This window comes from Herpailurus yagouaroundi, unplaced genomic scaffold, assembly GCF_014898765.1.
Source record: "Herpailurus yagouaroundi ecotype Mexico unplaced genomic scaffold, PumYag 160, whole genome shotgun sequence".
Lineage (NCBI taxonomy): Eukaryota > Metazoa > Chordata > Mammalia > Carnivora > Felidae > Herpailurus > Herpailurus yagouaroundi.
The window spans coordinates 47,341,142-47,353,162 of NW_024412401.1; the positions used below are offsets into that span (position 1 = coordinate 47,341,142).

At 38.1% G+C, this 12,021-nt stretch overlaps 1 protein-coding gene across 3 annotated transcripts in view; it reads right to left on the reverse strand.

Annotated features, from left to right (window-relative positions):
* NR6A1 (nuclear receptor subfamily 6 group A member 1) overlaps positions 1-12,021 on the reverse strand; it is a 231,724-nt gene that overhangs the window by 186,840 nt on the left and 32,863 nt on the right. For all 3 annotated transcript variants that reach the window (XM_040482294.1, XM_040482296.1, XM_040482293.1), the window contains exon 2: positions 8,732-8,773. In XM_040482294.1, the coding sequence (XP_040338228.1) occupies positions 8,732-8,773 (42 nt within the window). The remainder of the gene's footprint in view (positions 1-8,731; positions 8,774-12,021) is intronic.

Genomic DNA, 12,021 nt, shown 5'->3' on the forward strand with positions numbered 1-12,021 from the left:
AAATCTGTAAAAGTAAACTGCACAATTTCAGCTTTAACAGATATTATTAGATTATACTCAAAATAGTTTCCATTTTCTCACTCCTTCATCTGCACTGACAATTATCATTTTTTAATGTAGGAGCTACAAACTCAAATGCCTACAGAAGACTGACAAGGAGACATAAATGGGTGAAGGAGGTCATCTAGGTATATGACAAACCTGACAGTGCATGCTGAGGTCAAAAAGGCAGTCACTATTCTGTTCCAGCCAACAGATGCCATGTAGAAATCTAGACCCAATTTATCAGGAAGGCCAAAAATTCAAAATTATTACAAAAGTCTTACAGGTTTTTATTTAAATATACACTTAATAAAACAAAACACATCTATAGGCCAGACTACCTTTAGCACATGGAATTTTGTATGGAGAGGAAAAAGATACAAGATGGTATTGTCACTTTGAATCTTATTATTAATGCAGCTTGCTTTCCTATGCTTTCCAACAGAGGATGTATTTATTTAGTTTTGGTTCATAGTGACTATGAGCATCCTTCAAAGACAGATGCTTATCTTTTTTTTCAGATTCACATCTACAACAAATATTGGACCAAAAAAAAAAAAAAGTAACTTCAGGTATAGAGGCTAAAGAGTGGTCAGAGTTGATCAAAGTGTGCCCAGAAAAGGTATACGAAGACTCTTGGGACTGAGTTGCTATACTTGTCCCAGCATACTTAGAGCATCATGAAATTTTTAGAGAAAATACCAATTTGTAAAACTATGTATAACTCTGAAGAAGGTGGCTTTAATAATCTAGTGTTCCCTCCACTGATACATTTGCCTAACAGCAAATTTTCCCTGTTGAGACATCAAAAAAGGAAGAGAAGAATTCCCATGCATCTCCTTTGTTATCATACCCTGCATTTAAACCACTTTCAGCTTTTTTTTTTAATGAAATAAGGCACAGGTTTGTACAAATCTCTGTTCTCAAAATGTTACTGCAATACTGCTTCTGTGGAAACAATTTCAGCAAACTATCTAGCTTTAGTTTCTTCTCATTCCTTCTTAGTCATCCATTGCAAATCTCCAGCCCCAGATGTTCCAGCACTCCCTACACCCACCAGAGATAATGGCAGAGATTCATGACTACCCAAGGACCCAACAACAGCCTTTGAATGCAACTATCTTTTCATCAATTGTAAACAAGTCCTAAACTCTTGGCTCCATAGGGAGTCCCTACCAAGTCAGTATAAACTCTGTAATAGGGGCAGAGGTCAAGGGGATGAGCTCAGCCTAAGCTCTGAATCTCATCCCACCCCTACCCTGTTCAAAAGAATCCTTATCAGAAGAGAACTCCCCAGCAAAAGGCCACATTCAGAGACCTGATGTAGCAGTGATCTAGCAGATTCAGCTGAAGCTTTGTAAACAGGCTCTTGGAACAGTTATGAATGTGAAATATCTAAATCACTAACGAAGTGTTATGAAGGAAAGGGGACATGGGGACATAAAGGGGGAAACAAGGGAGATGTGTGCATTTATCTTCATTTGTTTCAGGAAAGAATCTGTCTGACATATAGTGGACTAATCCTGAACCTGAGCCACAGAAGAAATCTCTTTGGGAACCTGTTCCACAGTGAATTATTCTTTGTGTCCAAAATTCTTTGTGTCCAAATTTGTGTCCATTCTAATTGCATGCAAAAGAGCCCAAATGACACCCAAAAAATAGTGTACTCTTCTGTATGTATACAAAAAAGCCCATTATATATAAGTCATTATACTGTTTTAAGCTTTCCCATTAGCATTTGAGACTTGCCACACTCAAGAGAGCTAGAGACAGAACAGGAGTTAAAACAACAGCTCTCAAACCTCAGGTATTTCTCCGCTATGTACTTTGGGGTGAGTCTTTTAACTTCTCAGGCCTCAATGTTTTCATCTGTAAGATAAGGATAGTGTCTTTTTAAACAAGTTTTACGAGTGCTTGCATGGGAAGCACTTGGTGTGTAATAAGTATTAGTTATTAGTGGTAGTAGTAGCCACATATTATCAAGTTTTGTGTCCATCTTCCTGACTAAACCAGAGCCCCTTGGGGACACGAACTGTGTCACAGCTTGGCACACATCAAAGAGAAAAAGGGAAGGGAGGGAAGAACAAAAGACTAGGTATTACCAAGTCAAACTTAAAATTACATAATTTTATATGATATAATCCTTCTCACTCTTACTGAATATATGAAAGTGCCTGGCACACAAGGGATACCCAGTAAATGTTAATTTTCCTTCCTTCCTTGATCTCTAACATCCCACCTTAAATTTACTTGGGCTTATATGAACAGTTTTCTGAGATCAAAAATTGTGACATATAGTTTGACAACCAGGAATGAACCCATTAAGACATCATACAGAATATTAGAGTTTTGGACAGGAATCTATGGGTACGCTAGCTGAGCAATACACATTCTTCTTTTGTAGACTGAAGGATCCCTGTGATCCCAAAACACCTCACAGATGAATGCAAAACCAGAGCAAGCTAGTGATGTTAGCCTGTTTTATTCTGAAAGTGCTTTTTATCTTGGCTATTCATACCCTTATCACCAATGGATCCCTGTTTGGTGGGCATCCATCAGTATGGCAAGAGAGGGCAAAGACAAACTTTCATGTCTCTTTTTAAATGCCCATTTATCTATATCTAGATCCTTGATGAGCAGGGGGAAAATATGTATATTATACATTTTATATATATTTATAATATATAATATCTAGGTTTATATATTATATATGAATATATATATTATATATATATATATATATATTGTATATATATATGTCTGTGTCAGCACGAATCCCAAGTATGCAGTGTTTTTAAAATAGTAATGGGGGGCACCAGGGTGACATAGTCGGTTGAGCGTCTGACTTTGGCTCAGGTCACGATCTTACAATTTGTGGGTTTGAGCCCCGTCGGACTCTGTGCTGACAGCTGGGCCTGGAGCCTGCTTCAGATTCTGTGTCTCCCTCTCGCTCTACTCCTCCCCTGCTTGTGCTCTCTTTTTCTCTCTCTCAAAAATAAACATTTAAAAAAAATTAAAAATAAAAAAAATAGAATAAAATAATAATGGGGAGGGTACCTGGGTGGCTCAGTTGGTTAAGCATCTGACTTCAGCTCAGGTCATAATCTCACGGTTCATGAATTCGAGCCCCATGTTAGGCTCTGTGCTGAAAGCTCAGGGCCTGGAGCCTGCTTCAGATTCTGTGTCTCCCTCTCTCTCTCTCTGCCCCTCCCCCACTCACACTCTGTGTGTGTCTCTCTAAAATAAACATACATTTAAAAAAATAGTAATAAAATAAAAATAAAATAAGATAGTAATGGGGGCGCCTGAGTGGCTCAACAGGTTGAGTGTCCAGCTTTTGATTTCAGCTCAGGTCATGATCTCACGGTTTGTGAGTTCGAGTCCTGCGTCAGGCTCCACACTGATAGTTTCACAGCCTGCTTTGGATTCTCTCTCTCCCTCTCTCTGCCTCTTTCTCGCTCACACGTGCACTCGTGTGCTTTCTTCTTTCTCTCAAAAATAAACATTTTAAAAAATAATAAGTAAAATAAAATAATAATGGTCAGGTTTTTAACTGTACAAATTTTTTCCCCAGAATGAGCATGGTATTGACCAAAGAGTGCATAATTTGGGTATGTGTTTTAGGCGAAAGATTTATACGATTTGAAGAGAAACCAGAATATTGAGTATGTGTTTTAAATAAGCAGAGGTTAACTTCTTTAGTTTCCTAGGAGGTTAAATAAATGGATTGGCAGATGGTCACTTGGGAGGTTACCTACTGCTGGCTGGGGGATGGGGAACAAAACACCCTAACAGTCAACCAGATGGTAAAGAACAGTCTTGGCCAAAGTAGTCAGCAATATATGAGCTCTGCCTCTCTGAGGGAACTGTTTACTTGAAGCAGAAACTTACACCTGCTAACATCTGGAATGATATATCTTTGTGTAATTAAAAAACATAGGCTACTTTAATTGAATAAAGTGCAGTTACAACAACCATTAATATAGAAAGACCGAGAATTTCAACATTATGCTACATAGCCTAGAATAGCACACACTAAGTGTTTACCATTTGCCAAGCATTGTTCTAAATGTAAATGTATCTGTGTGTGTGTGTATTACTTAATTTAATCCTCACAACAGCCCTGTAAAGTAGGGATAAATTTTTACTGTCCCCATTTTACAGATGAAAACACTGAGGTCCAGAGATGTTAAAGAACTTAGCCAAGATATTACAGACCTAGTAAACACTGAAGCCAAATAGAACCTAAGCAACACTGAAGCCAAATAGAACCTAAGCAACCTTGAGCCAGAGACCACGCCTTTTTTTTTTAATTTTTTTAACGTTTATTTATTTCTGAGACAGAGAGAGACAGAGCATAAGTGAGGGAGGGGTAGAGTGAGACACACACACACACAATCTGAAGCAGGCTCCAGGCTCTGAGCTGTCTGCACAGAGCTCAACGCGGGGCTCAAACCCACTAACCATGAGCTCATGACCTGGGCCAAAGTCAGTCACTCAACCAACAGAGCCAACCAGGCACCCCCCCCCACCTTTTTTTTTTTTTTTTTTTAAAGGTGGGCTTCACACTCAATGTGGAGCCCAACACAAGGCTTGAAATTACAACCATGAGATCAAGACCTGACCTGTGACCAAGAGTTAGACACTTAACCGGCCAAGCCACCAGGCGCCTTTCCCATGCTCTTAATTCAGAAGAATTTTGGTTTATATGTTAAAAGGCTCATTTGAAATGCAGAGAAAAATTTATGCAAAAACATGTTTACCATGGCATTATAGAATGTAGAAAAACCTTCCGGAAACAACCTAAATGTCCAACAATAGGAGAATGCTTAAAAAAAAAAAATCATGGCAGTTATTCCCTTAGAATGAAATATTATTCTTCCATTAAAAATATTTATGGAAAAGGGGCACTTGGGAGGCTCAGTCAGGTAAGCATCCGACTTTGGCTTGGGTCATGATCTCACGGTTCGTGGGTTGGAACCCCACGTTGGGCTCTGTGCCGCTGACTCAGAGCCCGGAGCCTGCTTCAGATTCTGTGTCTCCCTCTCTCTGCCTTCCCCCCCACTCTCGAAAATAAATATTAAAAAATTTTTTTTAATATATTTATGAAAAATGTTTCATGACTTGGACCAATGCTCACAATGTAATGATGGGTGGGCAGGGACAAGATACAAAGTTGTATACATATTATGATTCCTAATTATGTAAAAAACAAACTCAGACAAGCTAGAAGGACATAATCTCAAATAAGAAACAATGGTTATTTCTGAGTGGTGGGATCAGGGGGTTTATATTTTTCTTTTAGTGTTTTCCACAATGAACATGCATCATCCTACTTATTATCATGCATTATCAGTTTTAAACAAAGGCAATTTTTTTTTCTTTTAATCAAGCTGCACCAAGAACCTCAAGCAGTTGGTAAAAATAGCTAAAAAGCTTCTAATTTGTCTAACTTAAAGTAGTTACTTTCCTTGGGATAATATCCTTTGAACTTCAAACAACATGGTCAGCACATACCAAAAAGAATGCCCATTTTCAATTTTGGAAACTGAAGTAAAATATTGAGTATTTTCAATTTTGGTCAATAATTATTTGTAGGCTTATTTTACAAGAAAAGAAATGGATTTAACTATTTAGAGGCCAAAAACACAGGAAGGACTTTGCTGAAATAGATAAGAAGGAACAAAAGTTTGACTGAGGAGGAAGAACAGCTGTTGCTAATCCAACTATTTACCCTTTGACCCTCTATCTGGCCAATAACTGAACAGTATCAATTGTTTTCCTGTATTATGTGCTGTTTACAATCCCTGAGAGGCATGAAAGGAATTAATAATTTAGCCTAGAGAGCTGACAGCCTTTATTGGGGAGCCCCTTGTCTGTGGGACAGAAATCAGAGCAAGTAGCTGTCCTAAAGTCATAGGTCCCTTTACTGTTCCTGTTTTATAGCCTAATTGGCCCCCAAACATAAATCAATTATTTCTCCTGTTTTAAGCAACAATGACTTCTATTCTCTAACTTCCCTTGTATCAAGTCAGTCCTTGTTCTCTTGAGTTTTACAACTACACGGTAAACACGATAGTTGAGGAAAAAACTCGGGGAGCAGGGCAGGCTGGGGTTATTTGGAAACAGAAGCACAGAAAGGTTATGCTGTTTTGAACTTTTCTTGACCTTTGACTGCCCTTGTCCCTAGCTTATGCTAATGGGCAGGGTACAGAGATGCTTCTTGTAGAAATGAACTTAGCCTGAACCTGTGCCATAACATTGGACTCCAACAAGCCCAGGAATCATAAGAAGGCAGCCAGAGTGAGTGTGAACAGCTGCCCATATTCTAAGCCTGGCTACCCATCTGCTTTATCACAGAAAAGGTTAAAAAAAAAAAAAAAAAAGCCATTAGAATTGGACAAAATCAGTTTTTCCTCATCTATTTCCAACACATCCCACCTGTTGTCCCAAACTTGCTGTCTACAACTACTGTCAACCACAATGGGAAATCAGCAACAATGGCATTTCCTGTTCCAAAAAACAGCTAGTATGAGCAGGCTTTCCCTATCAGGAATTTGAAGGGTAGAGGAGACATTGGGGCCTCTCAATTCTAAAGAGGCATCACAGAGAAATCCCTATTGTCCTCAATCTAATATGCAAAAGTCATGAGGCATTAACATAGGAGATGTTATTCCTTCCCAGTCAGAAGGCATGGAGTTTGCAATTTCAATATTCATAACCAACGTAAGACAACACATACAGTCCATATGGTTTCCTATCACTTGGTAGGACTAGGCATGCTCATTTGAACTCCAAAGGGCTTAGACAGAGATGATAAATTTTTACTTTTGCTATTTGTTATTAGACTATTATGTAATATTATGTTATAAAAGAGAGAGGAATAACTGAGAGAGAGAGAGAGAGAGAGAGAGAGAGAGAGAGAGAGAGAGAGGAATAAAATACTACTAACTTCACAAAGATAATTTGGGGATTATTGAGAATACTGACCACATAAGTACAATTTTTTTAAAGCGATTTTTTTAGGTAACTCCTATTCTGCACTGATATATAAAATTATGATTCAGTATCTGTTCATTCTCATGGAATGCAAAGGTGTGTAAATCACCCTATCTGGCTAGAGATTCTATGCAGAAATGTTAAATGATTTAGGATTACTTGGCCCAAAAAGAAAATTCAATAATAATCTTAGTGAGGACCTTTCCTGGAAGATGGGCATGAGCTATTTTCAACTGCTATTAAGTACAGGAAAGGAGAAGTTTGGGTATTATGTGCTAAATAGAGGTTTACAAAAATGCTTTTTCAAATAATTCCAGACAAGTAAATACTTTCCAATAGACTGTTAATAGATGAGGACAGGATCTAGACTTATCTGTTTGTATACCCCTGGAGCCTAGAACTGAGCTTGAAGCAGAGAGAGCAGGCAATGTTTAACACAATTCTCAATTATCTAGCACATTTTATGTGCAGTTCTGTCTGAAAGATTTCAGGGCATCTCAATGTCCTTCCTAATGTTCAAAAATCCAAGAAAGGACCATGACTCAAGAATTTGTATTTTCCTCCTCCTGAGTGAGGGCTATTCATAAGAGAAGGGCAAAGAGAAAATATTATGTTCACTCATAGATACTGGAATGTCAGGGCAAACAGCCTATACTACCTACAAAGCTGACTAAACTTTACGATTTCTAAAAAGACAATTCTATTTTCCTGGTGTTTGATTAGCATTGTAGGATTTATTTTGTCTTGAAATTACTAAGTACGAGTAAAACAGACATGAATTTTTATACTGTTAAAATGTATGGGAAAAATATAGGAAAAGGTCCACACCCTCAGAAAGCGGGTATTAGCTAGGATGGTGAGAAGGTAAACTTTACCACTTACCTCAACAACAGATTGGTGACAAAAAGCCAGTCTCATGACCCTAAAAAGTACTCGAACTAGAAAAATAACTCTAGATAATCTCATGAATTCTCAAATCTGAATTATCATTTGACCTTTTGGCATTATAGAAGAATAAGGTCTTTACACCTGGATATTCCCATGTCCTATTTCTAATAGCTATAACCATATCCCAGAGTGGTGTATGCCACATTTTGAAAGCACTGGAAACACAGATGATTATCTGTGATCAAGACAGAGTCCTGAAAAACATCATTTAATTAGAACTTGAAATGGTCACCCTCTTAATGTTAACTTTAATGTAGATAAAGGTGCTTTAGAAACTAAACTGTGGTACAAAGGTCATTGTATTGGTTACCTAAACCAAGAAAAATCCCTCTTTTAAACCTCCTGCCACCCGTGTCATTTCAGAAGAAAAAAGAATGTCAAAGCTAGTCAATACTTTAGAAAAGTGGTTATGGATATATGGTTGCATGTGTGCATAAATGAAAGCACAATTTTTGTTGTTGGTTTCATGGGAGGGTGGAGAACAAGGAAAGGAGATTAATATTAAATAGAAATTTTTAGCAAACCAACTTTCTATTAAATGATTACATTTCTAGCCAGTGAATAATATGAGAGGAAAACAAAAGCATAACTAGAAAAGATGCCCTCCTCATAATTATAAATCAAAGTGAAATAAAATCTGAATCAATAAGGCCACCAATGACACCCTTAAGTTATACATTTAAAAGTACACATACACACATCCATTTCTTACCCACAAACACTGGGAACATTCAGAACTTACTAGTGCCCGGGTCGAGCTCTGGCAATTCATCCTGACAAAAACCTAAAGAGAGAACAATAGGGAAAAAAGATTATGATTCACGAATTACTCTAAGACGACTCAAAAATTCAGACTCAGAAGTCAAATTTGGTTTTGAATCCTACCTCTATTACATTTAGTTACTGTATATCCATCTCTCCCTGAGGCTCCATTTCATCATCATTATATTAAAAAAATGGAGAGAATAACAGCACTTACCACAAGGTACTGATGAGGAACAAGTAAGCATGCCAATGTTAGTTGGAATAAAAATTCACAGAAAGATTACAATTCATTAAGTATCGGTCATGCTCTACTTAATGTTATCAATTATTTTCCAAAAGAAAGCAAAATATACAAAATATGAGCTTGTGACAAATATCAAACGGTAATTTTGCTTAAAATTTTCACAAATGATGAAAATTTACCTACACAAATAGAAGCAATTTTACATTAATAAGTATGCAGTACAGGTCAGAATAAAGAAGCCTAAAAGCACATTTCAGGCCCAAAGTATCTGAGCTACATTTGTCTGACCAGTGTGTAGCTAACACACTGAAGAGAAAAATCAGGCATAGTGAATAGCAAACACACTTTAGGTGTTCTATACGTAGCCGATGCAAGTTTTTTTTCCCTGGAACAACTGCTTACTTTCTCCAGTTTGTTTTCTACTCATCCTTAGTTTAAATGCCTCCTCAGAAAAGAGGTGCGTGGGTGGCTCAGTCAGTTAAGCATCTGACTTCGGCTCAGGTCATCATCTCATAGTCCATGAGTTCAAGCCCTGCCTGCATCAGGCTCTGTGCTGATGGTGAGGAGCCTGCCTAGGATTCTCTCTCCCTCTCTCTCCACTCCTCCCCCACTCGCATGTGCATATAATTATAATATTTATAATTATAATTATTAATTTATTATTAATAAATAAAATAAGATTATCTCCTCAGAAAAGCTTCTCTTGCCTCCTGTACCCTTGTCTCACACACGAGGTCAAAGCACCCTATTATAATTATCTATAACACTTTGTGCATTCATCAAGACATTACTTGTATCAAGAAATTACGTGTTCAATGTTTGATTTCACCATGAGACAACGTGTTTGTTCTATAGGAGAAGGGACCTGGCCTGTCTTGTTCACAACTGTAGCTGAATTACTTCACAAGCCTAGCACAAAGCTGCTCAGTAAGTATCAACTATAGTATCTCCATGGTTAATTTAAAAATAATGAAGTAAAACAAACAAACAAAAAACACATTTTTTTTTTAAAGGGGGTCCCTGGGTGGCTCCATTCGTTCAGCATCTGACTTTGGCTCAGGTCATGATCTCACAGTTCATGGGTTCAAACCCCGCGTCAAGCTCTCTGCCAAACAGCTCAAAGCATGGAGCCTGCTTTGGGTTCTGTGTCTCCCTCTCTCGCTCTGCCCCACCCCACCTCGTGCTCGGTCTCTGTCTCTCTCAAAAATAAACATTAAAAAAAATTTTTTTTTTTTTTTTTTTTTTAAATAACAGAGCAATAGGGCACCTGGGTGGCTCAGCAGGTTAAGCATTCGACTCTTGATCTCAGCTTAGGTCATGGTATCATGGTTCATGAGATCAAGCCCTGCAACGTTGGGCTCATGCTCACAGTTCGAAGTCTGCTTGGGATTCTCTCTCTCCTGTTCTCTCTTTCCCTCCCCCTACTTGGGCACGCGCGAACGCTCGCTCTCTCTCAAAAAACAAATAAACATTCAAAGAGGAATAAATAAAAAAATACCTGCCTCCTCCACGACATAACGAGCTCTTCAAGGTTAGGAACCATGCTATAACCATCTGTAGAGCTGCTTCTATGCCCAGAACAGTTGCCAATACATTATGGATGGTGCTCAAATGCAGGATGAACTAAACGGAAAACACATCCCTACCTCTGGATCACAGTCACAGAATTAGAAAATCTAAGTCTAGAATGAAGTGTGGAAGGTCTGAATATGGAAATCTGATCTGAACAGCAGAGATTGGAAGTTGCTGAAAGTGGCTAAGATGACTGAGAAGGTTCACCTCAAAGCAACTTCAAAGCCTTTCTATATACATAAAGGCGATGGGAATCAGAAAAGCTGTCGAGAGATGCAAGACAATAAGCAAATAACTCATCTTTACACATGAGTTAAATATACAACATTCTGCCAGAAGTGAAACTGAGAACAAGCATTCATTTAACATAAGCTGACTTGAAAACAGCACAAAAGCATGGGAAGGCAGGGTTAGAAGTTAGAAGATCTCTCCTAAATTCTTTTGGTTTAGTGATAATGACTTTAGGCAAGACACTCCTTATTCTAGACCTCAGATTCTGAACCTTAGAGAACTATACTAAAAGTCTCAAGAAAGGATAAAACTTAATACATTTTCTGAAAGCAAACATTATTCTGAAATCAAAGTGACTAGATCAAACACAAAGAGAAGGTGACAAAAAACAAACAAACAAACAAACAAACAAAGAAAATACTAAGAAAAATCATTAGGGGCACCCGGATGGCTCAGTCAGTTAAGCATATGACTTTGCTCAGGTCATGATCTTGCAGTTCGTGGGTTCAAATCCTGCATCGAGCTCTGTGTTAACACCTCGGAGCCTGAAGCTTGCTTTGGATTCTGTGTCTCCCTCTCTCTCTCTGCCCCTTCCCCACTTGCATTCTGTCTCTCTCTCTCTCTCAAAAATAAACATTAAAAAAAATAATTAAAGCAGACATCTATTGCTTTTATCTGCCTAGCAACCACTCCCCTCTTCTGTTAATGGCATCCTAATTTTTCTTTGGACTTACCCTTTCACACTCTCAGTCTATATAATCCAAGTAGGATTAATCCTAACCTCCTATAAATTGGAATTAACAACAGTACCTACCTTATAAATCTGTTAAAAGGGATAAATGCAATAGTTCTTGTAAAGGCTTTGCATGGTACTTGACAAAATCAGAGCTCAACCTATGTGAGCTACTACTAAATAATCCCTAGGGCCCATCCAATTCAGTGCTGTCAGTGGTAGCAAAAAGTAGTTTACAGCAGAACTATTGACCCCCATTCATGACTTCACCCTCAAAGACCTAGGATGGAACCCTGTCACTTCAGTTACTTGCTGTGATTCTTGAACCTTTTAATATTTTGAGCCTATAAAGTGCTTGATGCAGTGATTCCAGATACATGCTACCTCCCAAGGAAAGAAGGACTTTTTATATTTGTCCTAAAGCAAATTCCTCCAATGGTCACAAGAATTATGGATTTCAGTAACTATACCTACATTCTTTCCATCC